This window comes from Herpailurus yagouaroundi, unplaced genomic scaffold (assembly GCF_014898765.1).
Source record: "Herpailurus yagouaroundi ecotype Mexico unplaced genomic scaffold, PumYag 28, whole genome shotgun sequence".
Classification (NCBI taxonomy): Eukaryota; Metazoa; Chordata; class Mammalia; order Carnivora; family Felidae; genus Herpailurus; species Herpailurus yagouaroundi.
Window position 1 is genome coordinate 128,120,203 of NW_024412376.1, and position 21,987 is coordinate 128,142,189.

A 21,987-nucleotide genomic window follows, 5' to 3' on the forward strand; every position below is an offset into this window, starting at 1 on the left:
GTTCCCCTTTAAAGTGGTGAACATAATTTAATGAAACAAGGTTATCATAGTGTAACGACCTTGGGATCACTTCATTTAACACGTTTTATTAAGAATATATTGTGTCTCAGCACACACACTTATATTTAGGCTAAATGGCTCTGCTGAGCTTTGACTTTCCAGCTTCTTTCACTTTGCTTTTAGGTGTGCTTTTCCTTAGTTACTGGACATCTTGGAGCTCTTGCCTATGGCTCTGCCCCCACCAAATTTGCTAAGGATGGTAATAGCAGTAAAAGCAAGTATGTTCTGAGAGGGCGGATGTACTGTTTTTAAATCAAGTACATAAGATTTAATGCATGTACTTTGTGACCTTTTGGCAGCTCATTGGTTGCTTTTTTTTTTTTAACTTCTCATTTTTCAACTGTATTTCAAGTAATTGATATGGCTTCAGTCCTCAATGTGATGCTATTAGTGAGTTTGTGTTATTTTCAGATGTTGCTTAACATGAAATTTTCAATTTTTAAATTTCAAGATGGAGATATGCGTGAATTAGAGAGAACCAAACAGTACGTACATGAAGCTTTCCAAGCAGGGGCCATGACTTGCTTAATTTGTATTGCTTCAGTGAAGAGAAACCAAGCAGTAAGTTTTTCTCTTTACCTATATTAATGTATCTTCCCAAAATATCTTATTTTGCATTTATAGTTATTTATTATTTTATTTTATTTATTATTATTCTTTTGCTTATTTTTGTTAAAAAATGCTTCATTTGTGATTTTTATGAATTGATTTTCACTTTGTGAATCTAAATTTGAAAAAATTACCTCTAAATGAGCATCCAGTATTTTTAGCACTCTTAATAAGTGAAGCAAGTATCTTCAGTTTTAATGTACATCTCAGTTTGATAAAGCATAGCATCTGTACTTTAGAGATTCCCACAAATACTAAAATGTTAAAATGCACTGTGTTTCAATACTTTCAGCAGGGTTAAAAAAAAAAAAGGTAGATATGGTCCCTGCCTTCAAGGAAGTAGAGCCTGGAGTGAGCTTCTCTTGTGTTGAAGACACTGTAGAAAATGGCTAGGGTCACTGGGGAGAGATGGATTCAGATAAAACTCATGGACTTAGAGGTGCTGCTATGGTCTAATGATGAAGTTATCCATAAATAAATAAGGGCATAAATTAAAAGGGCATTAAAGAAGCAGTTAAGGGGAAGTAATGACTGAATATGGTAGACTCAGTGTTTAGATTCAGATTAATCTGCTGTTACAGCAGCATTGCCTAGACACAGAAAATCAGGCCAGATCAGTTGAGTTGGTTGTGTAGAGTGAATCAGAAATTTAACATGCATTGGATAGGATAGATATAGATGGCATGTGCCTTTGGTGTCACATCTGGTGACTTACTCTGATCTCAAGTGCGGTGGGTGGATAGTTTTTCCGCATATGGTTATAGTGCCACCTTAAACACTTGCTGTGTATGTCGATTTTTTTTTTTTTTTTAACCTTAGTCCTTCTTGGGAACTGACTCAGGTAGTACACAGGCATTGTGCACAAGCACAGGGGAGTTAATGCCCCTTGGGGCAACATTCTTCCACATGGAATTAATTGGTGGATGAATGTCCCAACATCCTCTCTGCTAGGGGTTGGGGCCTGGGTAATTGAGATGTGTTTTACATGGTTCTCCACAGGGTCCCTAACAGGACTGAACTTTGGCCCTTAGTGCTAATCAGCTCAACAATTTACTATTTATTAACATTTCCTCTTCCCCACCTTGTCCCCTCATTGCTGCATACCAGTTCTTTATTCAGTCACTGCTTTAGGGCTAACTGAAACTAAGAAATTGCCTTATTTTTTTAATTCTATTGCAGTTTATGCATTATGCTACTTGTCTGATTGTATTGAATAGTTGCCAAATGTTAAAATGAAAGCAGAATTGATTTTTGTCATTGAAATGTTGGCAGGTTTTAAAAATTAAACTACTTTACTATTATTCTTCAAGTTTTAGTATGTGTGTGTATATATATATATATATATATATACACACTTTTTTAATTTTTGGAATTTAACGTTAAATGCTAGGTTACGAGATTTTACATAACAAAGGGGCTATGTAGAGAATATATGTACATATTATATTTCAGGATTCCTTGGTGGCATTATTTATGATTGGAAATACCTAAATGTCTAAAAAGAAATCGGTTAAATAAATGGCAATATATAAATCTACATGATACACTGTATAGCTGTAAATATCATGTATGAACATATTTAATAACAGTAAATGCTTATACATATCAGTACAGCATAACCTTATTTTTAGAAAAGTTTGTAATATATACCAAAAACATTGGAGATCATTCAGAATGTTAGTAGTTATTTCTAGCTAAATGAATCGGGTAATGAATCGGGGTAAAAACACTTTTTATTCAAAGTGTTTTACGCTTAAATAAATAGTTATGAAGAACATTTCTTCTATTAGAATGGAAGGAAAAATTTTTTTCCTTTATACTTCGGTAACCCTTCAAAATAATTTAATGGGATGCTCATTTTAAAGTATTGCGGAATTATCAAAGAAAATCATGGCATGCGTGTTAATTTCTGATACCTTTTTCTTAGGTTTGGAGCTGTTCAGGATGTTTCTGTATATTTCACATGCCCTGTATCCAGAAGTGGGCTAAAGATAGCCAGTTTCTAGTATCTTCTCCTTTGACAGATGACGATTTTGGAAAAAGAGATTATCCTTGGCCATGGTAACTTTTTGCTAATTTAGTTGGAACAGTAAGTTGTAAAATAAATGAAAATTGTAGCTCAAAAGTTGCTTTATTGGCAGTTTCAGGATCCATGTTGGGTTTTCAATTAGTCATTTGGTTTGTGAAGTTAAGGAACTTTGGTAATGGCTTTCTCTTTCTTTCTTTTTTTTTTTTTTTTTAATTTGTGTAACTACTTGCTCCTTTCAAAAACTAATAAAGCGTTCAGACTTTTTCTTCTACAAGACGACTCCTTAATTATCCTTTTTAAAGAACTTTCATTTCTTTAAAATTCTATAGGACTAGAATCCTTCATAATTCTGGTACTTCTTTTCTGGAGTTACTGTTAGTATACAGTAATTAGTATCACCTTGTAGAAGACTATCATCTAATGTATTTTGATCATAGCCTTCCCGGGTTTATCTCTGAAATCTCTCAAACTGCAGGTGTATGTTATCCAGCCTTACCAGTTTCTCCACATTTATTTATTAGTATGCTTATTGTTGATGAGTATTTGTGAACTTCTGTTACATTTCCAGAAAGAATTGGGGTGTGGAGAATTTATATCTCTGCTAAATAAAGATAATAAGAAATTAATCCATATTGGCAGCTCAGAGGGTAGATTTACTGTCAGGGTAATGAAGCATAAACTTTAGGGATTCTGTGTTCATATAAATATTCACTTTTGTAACTTATATTTGTAATTTTATGTTCTTTTTCTTAACAGAGGCGCCCAAATTGTGTCAGATTCAGACCTCAGAAAATCTGGATCCATATTGGACCTCCCCTTTTTACTACAAATACTGATACATTTGTAAAATTGTGGTAGTGTAGTTTTTAAAAAACATTTAGACACGCTAGTTACTTTAAAAGAATTCTCAGCATTCTGTGAGGGTTTATATTCCCATGTTAATAATGGGGATATTGAAGTTGATAAAGCAAATTGATATGTTCAGCCTTCTCTTACTCTTAAATGGTGAAGCCAGCATTTGAAACCTAGGATTTCTGACTTCTAAATTCAGTGCTTTCTCTATTCTACTGAGTTCTCGCTTGTAGTACTACTTTTAGAGATATTATTTGTTTTCTCTTCAATGAATATTAGCTTCTCTGAAACATTTTAAAATTTCGGTCTATATTTGTTTTGCTACTCCATCTTATTTATTTGTGGGAGAATTTCAGTGTTCAATAGGTACAGAATTGAACTAGATACTCTGGCTTAGTTTTAGAGATCTAAATTTTGTGTATACTTTTTATCACCCTTGCTCTTCTCACTTCTTTTTTAAGAGGTCATTTTGCCACAGTGCTAGGAAGTAACCAGTTAAGAGATGAATGAACTGCTACTCTTCACTTAAATCTAAAAGGAACAAAAAATTGAATCAACCGTGTAGTAGTAATCTTGCATTCTGTACTTCACCTTTCTTAAGAAGGAAAATCAATGACTAGTCTGGATTTTGTTTAATCCTTATCAAGATGGAGCTAGAACTTGATAAAAATATTAATGGTTTTAAATTGGTTGTTTTTGTGGAATTCAAACATTTAAAATATATGTTTCTACTAAGATATTGCTTGTTTATAAATAAGATATGGCCTAATTACATTTCATTATTGCATGCCATTATTTTAAATAACACATGCATTTGCACATAATGTCCTTATCTCTCCCAGTCTCTTGGAGCAATTCAGCCTCACTGTTGGGCAGGCAGTATTAGAGTTTTGTGAGTTGCGTTTTAGTCATCCATATCTAGCCTTATTTAAAGTACACATCCCCCTCCACACTAGCTTAGAGGAATGTAGCCATTTGTCCTTTAGTAAAGGAAAATTATAACTCTTCCAGCAAAATTCTAGAGGAGCGTCTAAATGAATGTTTAGATGAGACATGGTATTTTGTTTTTGACTTTTGATTACAAGAACAAATATCTGTCATTCTGAATATTTTTGTGAAAAAATATTATTTTGGAAACAGAACATGTTCTCAGGACAACGAGAATATATATGATACAAGAGAAAGTGATGACATGACTTTTTCCAGTATAGTGTACTAACTGTACTCATTTGTCTGCAGGATAGTAAGGGTTAGAGCATCTTTTTTGAATGAAGTGATCTATGATCTACAAGTGAATTTGATAGAGCTTAAGGTTAACAGTGCTTTTTAAAAATCTTACTAGGTAAGAATCTGCTTTAACAGAGGATATGAGACAATATTTGAACTTTCTTTGAAGCACATTTGGAATATATCTACTTTGTATTAGATGCAGAAACATTCTTTCTTTAAAGGATTTTCCCCTTTAATTGTGGATTTTAGGCAGGTTTCTTGCTGCTGCATTGCCTGCCTATAATCTGGTTTCTCTCTTCTGTTCACAGTTGCCAGTATATTTTACTTATTTGCACATCACCCAACCAAACTTTTAAAACATTGAGCTTTATAAAAATTAGAGTGAATACCTCAGGAATAAAGTTCATCTGCTTAGTAGAAAGCTAATGTGCCTTTCTTTTTGTAGCTTCATTCTAACTATGTTTCATATACCACCAACTAGTCACATGTGGTTATTTAAATTTTGAAAAATTATGAAAATTTCTGTTTCTTCCTTAATTGTATGTATCAGCCACATTTTAAGTGCTCATTGGTCGCATGTGGCTAATATCTACTGTCCTGGACATGGCAGGTAGTAGAACAGTTCCATCATCTCAAGAAATCATATTGGACAGAGCTGTTCTAGATTGTTGAAAACGGCTTTTGTAAAATCTTATTTCATACTAACATAAAGATGGAGTGGGTGGTACATTAACATAAAATTGAGTATATTGTACTCAGTGTATTTATATTCCTTTCCCTCGTGTCACTTTTAAAAAATGAAATTCATTTCATAATTTTATAATTATTATTTTTTTGTAGTCCAAAATGTAGATTTGAATACAAGCGATCTGACACACCTAGTAGGTACTACTGCTACTGTGGAAAAGTAGAAGATCCACCTTTGGATCCATGGCTTGTGCCTCATTCATGTGGCCACGTATGTGAGAGAGAATTTAAACCTCCTTGTGGCCATAAGTGTTTGCTCCTCTGTCATCCAGGTGAGCTATGTATTACATTTCTGATTATTCGTGGGTGGTTATTTCCTATGTTGAGGCAAAAAAAAAAAAAAAAATTGTGAAGGTTTAATTCCGAGCTTACGTGTACGTAAGAAGGTATCAGAAGGGAGTGGTTTTTAAGGTATCACTAAAGACAGCTTTAGAAATTACTGGTAGGTGTAGGAATTGAAAGTTTTAAATTTTGACTTACGATTTTGTTTTTCCTTTCATTGGATTCTAGGTCCCTGCCCTCCTTGTCCAAAGATGGTCACAACTACTTGTTACTGTAAGAAGGCAAAACCGATCCCTCGTAGGTGCAGTGCCAAAGAATGGTCCTGTCAGCTTCCGTGTGGGCGCAAGTTGCTTTGTGGACAACATAAATGTGAAAGTCCTTGTCATGCAGGTAAAAGGTCATACCTCTAAGGTGTTTTGACTTTTTAGGTAAAAATCAAAGCAGCGTTGGGGCACCTGGGTGGCTCAGTTGATTAATGTGTCCGACTTCGGCTCAGGTCATGAGCTCGCGGTCTGTGAGTCGAGCCCTGCATCAGGCGCCATGCTGACAGCTCAGAGCCTGGAGTCTGCTTCAGATTCTGTGTCTCCCTCTCTCTCTGCCCCTCCCCTGCTTGTGCTCTCTGTCTCTCTCTCTTTCAAAAATAAATAAACATTAAAAAATTTTTTTAAATCAAAGCAGTGTTTATTGTTTTTATAACGTTTCTATGCTAATTTATCATTGTGACTTTAGGAAATTGTCCTCCCTGTCCACGAGTCAGTAGACAAAAGTGTGTCTGTGGGAAACAAGCCGCTGAAAGAAGCTGCGCCAGTCCACTGTGGCACTGTGATCAAGTAAGTGCATGTGCATTTGGAGGGCTGGGAAGTAAAGACTGCAGAGAGCATAAGCAGTTAGAGGTGCTAATTAGGTTTAGTTGGATAAAAGGAGAAGAATGGTGACTCAAAGGAATTAGTTTCATGTTTCAGGAAACTGTTTTCCAATTTAATACAATTTTAATTACTGGGAGAAATTTTCTTTTTCAAATTAATAGCTATTTGTTGAATTTTGGATTTAGTACATACGTGCTCTGCTTCTTGCTGTCTCTCTTGAACTGACACCACTCTCTTCTTAACTTCATCCAGTTGAGGAAGTAGGATTGATTTTATAGATTGTCCAAGAATTGACATGGTTTTCGTACCATTTGGAATTCTTTGGTAGATGGCCATGTGAAGCTATATGTACTTTTTTCCTTTTATTTTTAGAATATACCCTTTGGTACATAGGAAACCTGTGTGTATGTATGTGTGTGTGTTTGGTACATAGGAAACGTGTGTGTATGTATGTGTGTGTGTTTATGTATGTGTATATGTTTACATGTATATGACACGTGTAAGATACAAAGCATAATAGGAAGAACATAAGTTGCTAATGATCAAAAAATGAGTTATGTGCACAAAGGCTTTGTAACTTTTAAGTCCTTCACTATTGCTTGTTGCGTTTTATTTTAGGTATGTGGAAAAACACTGCCATGTGGTCATCATACATGTGAGCAAGTTTGCCATGTTGGTGCTTGTGGACAATGTCCTCGATCTGGGAAAAGGTTCTGTCCATGTCAGAAGTCAAGTAAGGCTTTTTTTTAAACCTTTAACGGAATATGATTATCATGTTCATTAGAGTACTTTCCTAATTAAATTAGACTTCTCTGGGAGTTCATAATGTAGTTTTGGTAATAATACAAATATGATACTAGATTTCTTTACGTTTGGTGAAAGGACAATATAATTTGGTGGGTTAAGAACTCAGACTTTGGAGTCAGGCATGTCCTGGTTCAAAACCCACGTTCATGAAATGATAGTTTTCTAAAGTTAAATGGGGACAGTAATAGTACCTTCCTTATAAAATAAAGAGAATGAAATGATAAAATGCACATAAAGTATTTGATGTAGTGCCTGGCAATAAAGGAAACCTCATGATCAGAGACTTGTCATTATTATGTATTAGGATACAGGTGAATTTAACTTTTGGCTGCTTTGAGATAAGGCACAGAAGGTTGTAGTTTGAGTCTTTGACTCTGTACCAGCTGTACCAGCACACGTGTTTATAAGATTATTGGCAATATTTGTCTTACTATGTTTATGTTAAAGATTAGTTTCATAATGTTTTCAAGTCTACATCTTTCCTTTTTTTTCTAATCCTGTGAGGTTAAGAGCAAATTTTCCTTTTATAATTCTATAGATTGTCTAATTCTTCATAGAGGTGTACATGGTCTTACTCTTTTATTGAGATAAGTATTTCTGAAATAGTTAGCTCATATAAACACATGCTTTTTGAGGATGGTAACTTGTCATGTGTCACATTCTTTTTAAAAAACAAACTTTTTTACTAGGGATTATTTTTATTAAATGTAACTGTTGCTGAGCACCTGTGTGGCTCAGTTGCTTAAGCCTCCAGCTTTGGCTCAGGTCATGATCTCACGGTCTGTGGGTTCGAGCCCCATTGTCGGGCTCTGTGCTGACAGCTCGGAGCCTGGGGCCTGCTTCAGAGTCTGTGTCTCCCTCTCTCTCTTCCCCTCCTCTGCTCACTCTCTCTGTCTCTCTTTCCTCTCAAAAAAGAAATAAAAAATTTTTAACGGTTTCTAAAAATTATGTACGTACACAAATTCATAGTCTAAAAGGGTTGCCATTCTTTAGGAAGTCAAAAGAATATGGCATGTTATTAGTGCTTTATAGTAATGTATCTTATTAACTTTGACTCTTTGTCTGCTCTTAGAGTTTTCTTTGCCTTGTACAGAAGATGTGCCAACTTGTGGAGACAGTTGTGACAAAGTACTTGAATGTGGAATCCATAGATGTTCACAGCGTTGTCACCGAGGTCCTTGTGAAACATGTAGACAAGTTAGTCATCTCCTGTAGTAATTAATTTTAAGAACCACCTAGCATAATATGTCAAGTGAGATTATTCTGTAATTGTTTTCCATTATTTATATAAATATCTATGTCATGATCTGTATGAGTTTAGTGACCTAATACTTATGATGGAGAAGCAAGAGAGTATGCCAACAATCAAATCTAAAAATTACCTTTTGTTTGATTGTGTTTGGTAAAAGTTTGTATGTTGTTATTTTCATAATCCAGCTCGGGGTTGGTTGTTTTCAGAAGACACTCAAGGCACTGATAAAGTTGATCTAATGATAATGAAAGAAACAAATGCCTAGAAGTGAGATGTTAAAGTTATATATGTCATTTTGGTTTTGACCATATTACTAGATAATCTAATTTCTTTTATTATACTGAGACAAGATGTGCAGATGGTATGGTGTAACTAGATGTGATTTTAATGTGTGGTATTGTTTTACTATTTAATATCCAATTTTTACTATAATGAAATTCTATGAAGTCTTTGTTGGAGCAAAGTAAGATACAAACAATATTTTAAGGAAATTTAGCTTTATTTTTGGTAAAGCCTTTGTATGAAATTTTTATAAAACTTTTCTTCATTTTTTACTGATTATAGAGATTGCAATGTGGAAAAAAAGTCAACAAAAGTTGGTTTTAATAGCGTTTATTCGATATTTCCAGGAAGTGGAAAAGCAGTGTCGCTGTGGAAAGCATACAAAACGAATGCCATGTCATAAACCTTATCTGTGTGAAACTAAGTGTGTTAAGATGCGGGACTGTCAGAAGCATCAGTGTAGGAGAAAGGTATGTGTAGGAAGCTTGGGAAACTGTTTGAAAAACCGTCTTGAATTTGTCCTTTTTGTGCCTGTGATAAGTGTTACCATGATTTGTTCTTCAGATGTTCAAGCATATTCTTTGCTTTCCATATGAAATACTAATAAATGTTCTAGATTAATTTTTTTTATTTGAGCGAGAGAGAGAGAGAGAGAGAGAGAGAGAGAGAGGCAGAGGGGGAGAGAGAAAGAATCTTAAGCCCACTCCACGCTCACTGTGGAGCCTGACTGCAGGGCTTGATCCCACAACCCTGGGATTATGACCTGAGCCAAAATCAGGAGTTGGATGCTCAGTCAACTGAGCCACTCAGGCGGCTCTGTCTTAGATTAATCTTAATTGTTTATATCAGTGGGAAATCTTATCAAGTTGTTTAAATGATGGGTCTTTTTGGTCCTGGACATAAGCCTTTCAACTTGGTTCCTGGGCTGTTTCTGTTCCCTGGATTTTAAGTCTTTTTTTTTTTTTTTTAACGTTTATTTATTTTTGAGACAGAGACAGAGCATGAATGGGGGAGGGTCTGTGAGAGAGAGGGAGACACAGAATCCGAAACAGGCTCCAGGCTCTGAGCTGTCAGCACAGAGCCCGACGCGGGGCTTGAACTCACGAACCGCGAGATCATGACCTGAGCCAAAGTTGGACGCTTAACCGACTGAGCCACCCAGGCGCCCCTGTTCCCTGGATTTTAAATCATCATAGCAGTGTTAGCGTGATAGTTCATTTGGTGGTAGAGGCTTAACTTTTAGTGTTCAAATCTTATTTATAAACACTTGGTTCTATGTAAGGTTGACTGGAGTATTTTATTGAGTCTGTAGGTTTGTGGTTTTTTTTGAGTCCTGTTTATCATTGTGAATTATCCCTTACCCTTATGGTAAGGTTTTCTTGTGCCTAAATCCATTTAGATGTAGTGATACCAACTTTGTTTTGTTTAACGTTAACATGAGTATCTTTTCCCATTCTTTTACTTTTAACTTATTCATATCTTATCTTTAAAGTAGATTTCCTGGGGTGCCTGGGTGGCTCAGTCATTTAAGCAACCAACTCTTGATTTCACCTCAGGTCAGGATCTCAGAGTCATGAGATCAAGCCCCGAATAGGGGAATAGGGCTCTGCACTGTGTGTGGAGCCTGCTTAAGATTCTCTCACTCCCCCTCTTTCTCTCCCCCCTCCCCTGCTCACATGCGCATGTACTCTCTCTCTCTCAAAATAAAGTGGATTTCTTATAGATCACATATAGATTTTATTTTATAATACCTTCGACTTTAAACATTGACAGTCTTTGTCATTTAATTTGGCTGTAAATCATTGCCGTTTAATACGATCTTTGGGGCACGTGCGTAGGTCAGTTGGTTAAGTGCCTGACTCTTGATTTCAGCTCACGTCATGATCTCACGGTTCATGAGATTGAGCCCCACCCCCGAGCTGACAGCGCAGAGCCTGCTTGGGATTCTCTCCCTCTCTTTCTGTCCCTCTGTCACTCATGCTCACACTCTGTCTCTTCCTCACTCTCAAAAACAAACTTCAAAAAAAGTTTTTTTAAGTTTATTTTTGCTGACAGCAGCAAGCCCAATGTGGGTCTCGAACTCATGAACTGCAAGATTATGACCTGAGGTGAAGTCGGATGCTCATCCGACTGAGCCACCCAGATGCCCCTCCCCCTGCCCAAAATACACTTTTAATGTGATCTTTAGTATGGTAGTATTTAAATCTGTCATTTGCTATTTATTTTCTATTTGTCCATCTGTTGTTTTTTCTTTTACCATCTTTTTGTTTTCTGTTTAAGTGAGTATTGTTTTTCCATGATTACATTTTAACTCTTTTATTGGATTCTCACACATTTTATATACATGTATTTTATAAACTCCAAATACATTAATTTTACCTTTGCTTTAAATAGATATCTTTTAAAGAGTTTGAAAAAATAATAAAAGTAGTCTTTTATATTTGTCATCAAACTCTACTTCTGGTGCTTTTCATCCTTTTACATAGATTGGGGTTTCTGTTTTCATTTTTTTTCTGTCAGCGGACTTCTAACGTTTTTTGTAATGTTGGTCATGACGTCTTTCAACTTTTATAAACTACCTTTAGCCTTTGTGAAACATGGTTCTATGGTAAAATTCTAGTTTGATAACTTTTCTCCCATACTTTAAAGATGTTGCTCCATTATCATTTAGCTTGCCTTTTTTTTCCCCCCCGACAAAGAGTGTGCTGTGATTGTTATCTTTCTTCCTCTGCATGTAATGCCTCTTCTTTCCTTTGGGTATTTTTAGATATTTTTCTTTATACTGTTGGTTTTCAGCAGTTTATTTGCGGCGTTCCTTCATATGGCTTTCTTTGTGTTTCTTTAGCTTAGTTTTTGTTGAGCTTCTTTGGATCTGTTTATAGTTTTTATCAAATTGTGAAATTTTCAGTCTTTGTTTCTTCAAATATTTTTCCCACGTGCACTGCCTTCTGAGACTCTAAAGACATGTATGTTATGCAGCTTGAAGTCCTACAGCTCACTGATGCTCCATTTATTATTTAGTCCTTGTAATTTATGTGTTTTATTTTAGTTTATGTAACTTTGTCTTCAAGTTCACTTATTTTCTTCTACATTATCTAATTTGATGTTTATATCTGCCTGTGTTTTTTCATCTCAGATATAGTATTTTTTCATCTCTGAGAGTTGGAGTTGGGTCTTTTTTATATCTCCCATGTCTTTCCTTACCATGCTCATGCTTTCCTCTATCTTCTTGAATATATGGATGGGCTATACTTACAATGCCCATTTTAATGTCTTTGCCTTCTAATTCTGTCATCTATCATGTTTGGGCCTATTTCTATTGATTGACTTTTCTTCTTTTGCATTATATTTTTGTGATTGGTAATTTTCGATTAGTTTTCAGACACTGTGAACTTTACATTTTTGGATGCTGGGGGTTTGTTTTGTATGTCTTTAAATATTTTTAGGCTTTTTTCTGTTTTGAAGTTAAGTTATTTAGAAATCATTTGGTTCTTTTGAGATTTAATTTTATTAGGTGTTTTGAGGCCACCCTTTTAGTTAGGACTAATTTGGTGTTGCTACTGAGGCAATAATTCTTGTAAGTACTCTAGGTGATGCCTGTGTGTTAGGAAGTTCTTCCATTCTGGCCATAGGGAGCACAACCTATTTCTAGTCTTGAATAATCTCTGGAAACAGTTGTATTGTACCTTCTTCCACTGGTTCTTTCTCAGATTTTGAATAGTTTCTGCTTCACACATGTAAAGACCAGTACTTAGCCAAAGACTTGAGAGGTCCTTTTGTAAGTTCGACAGAGCTTTCTCTGTACTGCTACCACTTCTCCACAAATTCAAGCCACACTGACCTCTCTGAACTATGAATTTTGTCTTCTCAGCTTGGTGAGACCACCAGACTCTGCTTGTGATCTTCTTCCTTGTTCTGTAGCCTCCAGGTCTGAGCAAGTGCTATCATAAGACTCACATTGTTTGTTTCTCTTCTTTTAGGGTTGCTGTCTTATGCTGTCTAGTTGTCTAATGTCCATAGTCTGTTGTTTCATATATTTTGTATGATACTCTAGTTGTTTAAGAGAGTAAATCTGATTGTTATTCCTCCATGGTCAAAAACACAAATGTCAAAAGTCTTATTAAGTCACGGACCACATAACTTTCTTTTCTCCCACTGTTAACTGGCAGAATGATAGGCACATAGTTTTACTTGGTAAATATTTGTCTAATTGAATGAACTATTTTGACTTTTAATTGTTTTTCAATACTGCGTGTTCTGAGTTATTTTTATGTACTGAGACTTGCTCTTAAGTAGGTTACAACCCTAAGTTTCTTTAAGACAGTTGTAGTATTTTTTTCTCCAAAGTTTGGATATATGAGAGGCCAAGGAAGGAGTTAGCATGGCAAGATGGGCTTTAAGTAGTTAGTTGCTTTGTGTTCATGAATGAAAATTGGGAGAAGTTTGCATGAATGGATTGGAAAACAGGTGACAAAACAAAGTTAGAAACAATTAGCCTTTCTCTTTTTCTCTCCTTTAGTCTTTGATTCCATGATTTGAAAATAACTGCTGGGGTGCCTGGGTGGCTCAGTTGGTTAAGCGTCCAACTCAGGTCATGGTCTTATGGTTCGTCAGTTTGAGCCCCACATCAGGCTCTGTGCTGCCGGTGAGCAGCCTGCTTGGTATTCTCTCTCTCCCTCTCTGCCCTTCCCCTACTCTCTCTCTCTCTCTCTCTCTCTCTCTAAAGATAAATAAATAAACTTTAAGAAAATAACTGCCAAACTAATCTATACATTGAACTGTACATTGACTTATTTTCATTAAATTTAAAAAATAGACTAATTGCCTAAATTGACTATAGGAGTTGACCAGATCCGTTCCTTTGGTTAATGCTGGCAATCTCTGCATAGATAAGTAGAAATGAAATTATCTAATGGGACTGTTGTTAGTCACAGAATAATTAACTGAAGGGCAAGAAACCTTAGCTTAATTTCATTAAATTAGGTCATTGTCTATTTACATTTATAAGTTCTTAATACAGTCTGTCTACTTAGAAGAATGTGGATACTCTTGAATACTTTTATTCTTATGGTGAAAAGTTCTTTTGCTTTTCATAAGTTATGAGAATAATGACATTCATATTATGTGTGGTTTTCAAGTGACCTGTTCTCTGTATATTGCTTTCCCTTCAGTGTTGTCCTGGAAACTGTCCACCTTGTGATCAAAACTGTGGACGGACTTTAGGATGTAGGAACCATAAATGTCCATCTGTCTGCCATAGAGGTAAAATTTAATAATAGCTGTAATTTTTTGTTTGTATTTATACAGTGCTTTATAGTTGATAGAGTTTTATATTCATTATCTTACTCTTAACAACCTTGAGAATGTAGGGCAGCACCAGTATCCCTATTTTATGGACAAGGAGATTGAAGCCAAAGATACTTCAATGACTTACTCAGGGAAATACCTAGTAAAGAAGTATGGCTAAGATTTGAACACAGGCTTCCTACATATAAAAGTTCTTTCCATAATACCATGTTGTTTCCTTACTTCTTCCCAGCATCTCCCCCACAGTTTTTAAATTAGTTATTATGTTCTTAGGTTTTTCAGCATTATTTTGAATATTAGACATTTATATGGAATAGACATCTAGTAAGGGATTGGATGTATCCTAAGCCAGTGTTCTCAGCCTTTTTGGTCCCAAGATCCTTTTACATTCTTTTTGTACCCAAAGACCTTTTGTTAATGTTAGTTTCATCTATTGGTATTTATTGTATTTGAAGTTAAAATACAATGTAATAATATTTATTATTTTATTTAAAAATAGCAGTAATAAACCCATCACATCTTAGTACAGTAACATTTTTTTGGTGAAAAATGACTGTTTTCTGAAACAAATGTAGTGAGAAGAATAGTATTTTACATTTCTGTAAATGTCTTTACTGTTCAGCTTGATAGAAGATAGGCTACATTCACATGTGTGCTTCTGCATTCAGTCTGTTATACCGCTTGACCCATAGCACCTGGAAAACTACTCTAAGCACATGGGACCTTGCAGACCTCCTGAACAGGTCTTAGGGTTGCTGAAGTTATTAGACAATGAAAACTGCCTGGGTGGCTCAGTCAGTTAAGCATCTGACTCTTGGTTTCAGTTCTGGTCAGGATCTCACGGTTTTGTGAGTTCGAGCCCCAAGTCGGGCTCTGTGCTGGCAGGGCAGAGCTTGCTTGGGATTCTCTCTCCCTTTCTCTGCCCCTCCCCCACTCATGCTGTCTTTGTCTCTCTCAAATAAATAAACTTAAAAAAGAAAAACTGAGTTAACTTTACCCATTTGGAGTAGGATGATATAAAAAAGAAACACTGATTGTATAGGGTAGTAGGAAGGGATGGACTTTAGGGTAAGAGGTCCTGGTTCAAGTCTGGACTTTGCCACTTAGTAATGTTATGACCTGGGACAAACTATACTGTGGGATTAGGTGGATGCTTGATACCTTCCTTAATCTCTTAGTCCTCAAAAACCTCAAAAAATATGTTGCGCTGCTGTTATTTTGTACAGTAAGGAAATAGGCAAAAAAACTATTGGCCCAAGGTCATAGAACTAGTTGCAGGCAGGTCAGATGGGAACTCAAACTTTAATGATCTTTACATTATATCACATTGGCTCCCTGTTAGGAAAAGTGGCAGATTCTATTAATCTCATAGACATTTTCCTATGAGTGTTCTCTCATGGGACTACTCATAGTGTTAGTGTCTTCAAATTGTGAAGTTTAGGACTAGTTTTTCAGTTTTCACCATTACTGAAAGAATTTTATTTTTTTTTTTAAATTTTTTTTTTTTTTAACGTTTATTTATTTTTTTGGGACAGAGAGAGACAGAGCATGAACGGGGGAGGGGCAGAGAGAGAGGGAGACACAGAATCAGAAACAGGGTCCAGGCTCTGAGCCATCAGCCCAGAGCCCGATGCGGGGCTCGAACTCACGGACCGCGAGATCGTGACCTGGCTGAAGTCGGACGCTTAACCGACTGCGCCACCCAGGCGCCCCAAGAATTTTATTTTTATATAGTCATATGACATCATTGATTCATTAGATTTCATTAACTTCAAGAAAAATCTTTTTAATGTTTATTATTTTGAGAGAGAGACAGAGCATGAGCAAGGGAGGGGCAGAGAGAGAGGGAGACACAGAATACAAAGCGGGTTCCATGTTCTGAGCTGTTAGGTTAGAGCTTGACATGGCTCAAACTCATGGACTGCAAGACCATGACTTGAGCTGAATGAAGTTGGATGCTTAACCAACTGAGCCACTCAGGTGCCCCAGATTTCATTAACTTTTCTAATGTTACTCATTAATTCAATTAAAAAAGTGTTTTTGAGTGTCTACTAAGTACCAGGCACTGGGAATATATAATTGAACGATATTGACAAAGTGCCTTCTGCTCTTATGGAACATTTTTTTTTTTTTTTTTAACTTCCCCTCAGTTAGAATAGAAAGAAAGAAAGAAAGAAAGAAAGAAAGAAAGAAAGAAAGAAAGAATATCAGGTAGTGACAAGTATAGAAAGAAAATATAGTGTGATTGGGGAGGACTCTAGAAAGGTGACATTTGAGAGGAATCCTAAAAGAAGTAAGGGATACAAGCCATGTGAAAAAGAGGGTGGAATAGTGTTTTGGGCAAGAAAGCAGTAGTTGCAAAGGCCTTGAGACAGGAGCATTTGAAGGAATTGCAAAGAGGACTGTAGTAAGTGCTCAAGGGACAAAGGGTAGGAGATGAGGTCAAAGAGATGGTGGGATGAAGGGTTCTGGAGAAAGAATATGTATAGGACCTTGTTGACCGTTACTAAAATGCTGGCCTTTACTACAATTAGAAAACCTATCTAGTTAAATTACCATTAAAGGAATTGGATCAGTAGTTTAGAATTGCCAAGAAAACACCAGGCTTAGTTGATTTTTGCACATTAACAAAATTTAAGATACATATATTCAATCTCTTTATAAACTGTTCGAGAGTATATGTAAAAAAAGGAAGATGTCCGATTATATCATCTGAGAAGGAAACTAAGAGAAAATGATCAGCCAATCTAACTCATAAACTCTGTAACTCGTAAATATTTGTAAAATATTAAAGTTTCAGCTAGTCAAATCCAGCTATCCAGTATTAAGTATTAGCTGTCTAAAACCTTAATCTTTCATAACCAAGTTGGGTTTATTCCAATAATGTATATGATTGGTTAAACTTTAGTAAATCTAATAATGTGATTTACTACATTAGTAGTTTAAAGGAAAAATGAAACTAAGTAAATGTCTAAAAAACAGTTGATGAAATTCAATATCCATATTTGATGGAAACTTAACTGGAAATAGAAGGGAACATCCTTAGCCTGATACAGAGTATCTGTAAAAAAAAAAAAAAAAAAAAAAAAATGTAGAGCAAGCATCATATTTAGTAGAGGAGTGTTGAAAACATATCCCACTCTTGTTTATTTTGACGCAAATCCCATAAATCCTTCAGTATTCATTTCTAAAATGTGGATTCTTAACCTGAAAATAGTTAATATATGTAACATCAGCAAATATCAGCTGTTTAGATATCTTGTCTCATAAATGTCTTCATTTTTTACTTTAGTTTGTAAGAATCAACAATCTGATAAGATTGACATATTGCAATTGGTTGATGTCTCTAAAGTCTATGAATCTATACTTTCCCTCCTCCATCTCCTTTTTTTTTTTTTTTTTTTTTTACCCCTTGTCACTTATTTAAGAAACTAGGCTGCTTTATTTAGTCACAAAGTCTACATGTTACAGATTGCATCTCTGTGGTATTGTTTGACATTTTCTTCTGTATTTCCTATAAATTATTACATTATTAGTGAGATGTAGAGGTTTGATCAGATCCAGGTTCTTCTTCTTCTTTTTTTTTTTTTTTTTTTTTGGCAGAGCATTTATTTTTATTTAAAAAAGAAGCTTATTAGACCCTAACAAAAATTACTTTAATGGAAAGTATGTGGAAGATACTATTGTGTAACTTTCACCATCTACAGTTATAGAAGACATATAGAACCATTATTCCATACCCTTTTTCATCATTCTAGATACCTTCATAATCAAGGTTATACTGTGACTCTTAGGAAGAGGATGCTAACTGGATGTTTGCACTGTGAACATAGGAAAATTCGACTTACACTTCTTTAAGTTCAAGGTTATCTGTGTTTATGGTTCCTGAACATTCTGCATGAGTACCCATTTTGGCCGTTGACCCACTGGTCACTGTAGTTACCTTCTGTATGCTGCTTTTTCATTTTAAAAATCTCTCTGAAGCTATTTTAATTTGTCATGTTGTACAGGTATCTGTAACAAATTCTGTTGATCAGTAGGAAGACCGTTCACAGAAATTACTGCTTATTTTTCTCAAGATTTAATTTTCATAAAAAGAAAAGTGATGCTGTAGGTTAGCATGGCAAAAAAGGTGTTATGTTTGATAAGTTTTCTCTTTGAATTGCTGAAAGTGATTGAAAATTATCATTGTTAGGGAGAAAATGATATAATATGCTACATGAGAAGAGTTAAAGGTCATTATTAACATTTAGAACATTTGACATCTAGTCATTCTTTTGGAAAGATTAAAATTGATCATGTGGATCAGGATAACTTGGCTTGTGTTACCATCAGGGAAATACTTCATGGATTACACTTATCAAAACACTGAAATATAAATTTGGTAATTTGTAAAATCCATATATATTTATATTTTTCCCTATTGTACTTTTTACTCTCATTTCCTTATTCTGTGTTCATTATTTCAACCAGAATTCTTAACTTCTGTTCCTTCTAAGAGCTGTTTTAAGAGGCTTTATCCAGGATGCTTTTCATCATTTATCTGTTATCAGGTTAACTGCTATTCAGTATTTTGCTTGGTCTTGACACAAAGGCGGCAGTCTCTTATGATCCTCACTCCTTAGTTGAAGACTCTTATTCCCTTCTTGCTATTTCAGTTCTAGTGAGGAGCCTTAGTTACTGAGAACACTCGGGTGGGAAGAAGATGATGTTGGAACCGTGGGGGGAATGTTATAGCCTGTTTAAAAGAGTTTCTTTGATTTTGTTTTTATGTATCCTTACCAACATACAACAAAAGAAGGTAGAGGGGCGCCTGGGTGGCTCAGTTGGTTGGGCGTCTGACTGTATCTCAGGTCGAATCTCGCGCTCTGTGAGTTCGAGCCCCACGTCAGGCTCAGTACCCGTCGCTCGGAGCCTGTTTCGATTCTGTGCCTGCCGTCTGACTCTCTCCCGTCCGTTGCCTGTGCCAAAAAAGTAAATAAAGGCTAAAAAAAAAAAAAAAAAAAAAGAAGGTAGAAAGCTGAAACCCAAATAACCATTCTTTTTGAAATGTTTAGAAAAGAAATATTTGGAATTAGAAGGGTTATAAGGGTATAACCTAAAATAAGGGTTGAGAATGAGTCCTTCACAAAGCACGAGTAATAGAAAGTTGACTATTCTTAATAACCTGAAGAGAGATGTTATTCTTATTGGGGAATTTATCTAAAAATAATATACTTGAATAAATTTAAGTAAGTTTATCTAAATTTATCTCTTGCTGGGGAATTTATCTAAAAATAATACACTTGAATAAGCAGTATGTGTGAAAATAAGCCAGAAAGACTATTGGCAACTTTAGATTTTCCAAGACTTAGATCCATTTTGCTTGTGCAGCGGCAATTAAATTAGTAGAGTGTTAAATTTGTTATTTAGAGTAGAGCTTTTAGGAATTTTTAAAGAAAATCCTAAAACTTTTTAATGGAATTACCAGTGTAGATATAAAAAGTATACAGATCTTAAGTGTATAGCTTGATGAACCTTTACAAACTGATCATAACCAGGTAACCAGAACTCAAGATGATTAAACAGAACATTACCAATATTTCCAAAACCCTCCTTGTATCCTTTGTAACCATCATCCTGATTGCAAACAGTATAGATTAGTTTTTTGTGTTTGTTTTGTGTAAATGGAATCATATACTACATACTCTTTGTGTCTGACTCTTTTGCTCAATGTTATGTGTGTGAGGTTCATTCATGTAGTTCCTTTATTCTCATTGTAGAACATCCAGTTGTGTGAATGCTAACCTCATTGATTCTACTGTTGAGGGGCATTTGAGTAGTTATAGTCCTTTTTAAGTTTCAGACGTTTTTTTCAGGTAGTTGTTATCCCTGCCCGGAAACTGTAGATGTGAAGTGCAATTGTGGTAGTACAAAGGTGACAGTGCCCTGTGGCCGGGAACGTACCACAAGACCACCCAAGTGCAAAGAGCAGTGCAGGTTAGTATGAAGTTCTGCACAAACTTACATCTGCTTTCTTACGAATTTAAATTCATACTGACTTTTAATATTGTTAGTATCTTCAATTTTTCTTTAATGTTCTAAAATACTGATATTCACAATATTCTTGTTCTGTATGGAGTCAGAAGATAAATAGATAATTGCACTTTAGATGTAATTGTTTAATGATCAAAAGTAATTTAAAAAATTGTACTTTATGATTTAGTCGACCACCAACTTGCCATCATACAAGTCAAGAAAAACATCGCTGTCACTTTGGCTCTTGTCCTCCATGTCATCAACCTTGCCAAAAAGTTTTGGAGAAATGTGGTCACTTGTGTCCTGCTCCATGTCATGATCAAGCATTAATAAAGCAAACTGGCAGGGTAAGGGAATATATTATTAAGAGGTAGTGCATTGCTGTGGGTCATATTTTCTTAATTTTACTTAGTCATTCAACAAGCAATGATTAAGTATCTACTGGGTGTTAAGCACTGTGATAGGAGTTGGGGTACAAGGTAAATAAGACTTGATCTTTTGTGTTAAGCTCACAGTATAGAAAAAGCGAGAAACCAGTAAACAAATGTTTGCTAATACTGTGTGATAGTCATGTTGTAATCGTGATACACAAGAGTTTGGCAGTCTTCCTTCATATATTGTGGTTCAGGGTTAAAGATATCTTTTGGTTTCCTCAAAAATTCATTCACTTACTCAGTGAATATTTGTTAAGTCCGTACTGTGTGATAAGCGTTCTTCGAGGTGCTGGGGAGACAACAGTGAACAAAATAATGGAGATTACATTCTACTGGTGGAAGTTGGATTTTACAGTTCTGTTTGTCATTCTTCTTTTGGCTAACGAGAAGTGTAGGAGGCTATGTTGCCTTTGTTCTGCCATTTAAAAACTGGGGTCTGCCTCAATTTTTATTGTCAAATGTGTGTAGAGGGGAACAATCTGATAATGACAATCTGATGGAATAAAATATTTCACTAAGCACAGTTTGTTGATGACTTGAAAAAATTTCAATCTGCTTGAGCAGAGGATATGTGGAACTATTCGAGTCTTACAATGGCCCTATGATTTAATTCCTCTGCCTTAAAATTGTTAATGTATTTTACTTGTAGCACCAGCCTACAGGCCCTTGGGAACAGCCTTCTGAACCAGCATTTATTCAGACTGCATTACCTTGTCCTCCATGTCAAGTTCCTATTCCTACGTAAGTATTTTACAATTTTAAAATGTTTATTTATTTATTTTTGAGAGAGCGAGAACATGGAGGGGAGAGGCAGAGAGAGAGGGAGACACAGAATCCAAAGCAGGCTTCAGGCTCTGAGCTGTTAGCATAGCATCTGACGCAGGGCTCGAACCCACTGACCATGAGATCGTGACATAAGATCAAGACATGAGTCAGACACTTAACTGACTGAGCCACCCAGGCACTCCAATATTTTAGAATTTTAACTTAAAAAAAAAAATCTTTCTGGGGCACCTGGGTGGCTCAATTGGTCAAGCGCCCGACTTCGGCTCAGGTTATGATCTCATGGTCCGTGAGTTCGAACCCTGTGTCGGGCTCTGCACTGACAGCTCAGAGCTTGGAGCCTGCTTCGGATTCTGTGTCTCCCTCTCTCTCTGCTCTTCTTCTGCTCATAGTCTCTCAAAAATAAACAAACATAAAGAAAAAAATTTT

General features: G+C 35.6%; 1 protein-coding gene across 5 annotated transcripts in view; it reads left to right on the forward strand.

Annotated features, from left to right (window-relative positions):
• The window catches only part of NFXL1 (nuclear transcription factor, X-box binding like 1), a 73,762-nt gene that overhangs the window by 15,244 nt on the left and 36,531 nt on the right, over window positions 1-21,987 (forward strand). For all 5 annotated transcript variants that reach the window (XM_040484356.1, XM_040484334.1, XM_040484376.1 and 2 more), the window contains exons 4-15: window positions 512-621; window positions 2,597-2,730; window positions 5,621-5,799; window positions 6,038-6,199; window positions 6,539-6,639; window positions 7,294-7,408; window positions 8,555-8,679; window positions 9,364-9,486; window positions 14,188-14,278; window positions 20,182-20,302; window positions 20,529-20,688; window positions 21,425-21,516. In XM_040484356.1, coding sequence (XP_040340290.1) covers window positions 512-621; window positions 2,597-2,730; window positions 5,621-5,799; window positions 6,038-6,199; window positions 6,539-6,639; window positions 7,294-7,408; window positions 8,555-8,679; window positions 9,364-9,486; window positions 14,188-14,278; window positions 20,182-20,302; window positions 20,529-20,688; window positions 21,425-21,516 — 1,513 coding nt within the window. The remainder of the gene's footprint in view (window positions 1-511; window positions 622-2,596; window positions 2,731-5,620; window positions 5,800-6,037; window positions 6,200-6,538; window positions 6,640-7,293; window positions 7,409-8,554; window positions 8,680-9,363; window positions 9,487-14,187; window positions 14,279-20,181; window positions 20,303-20,528; window positions 20,689-21,424; window positions 21,517-21,987) is intronic.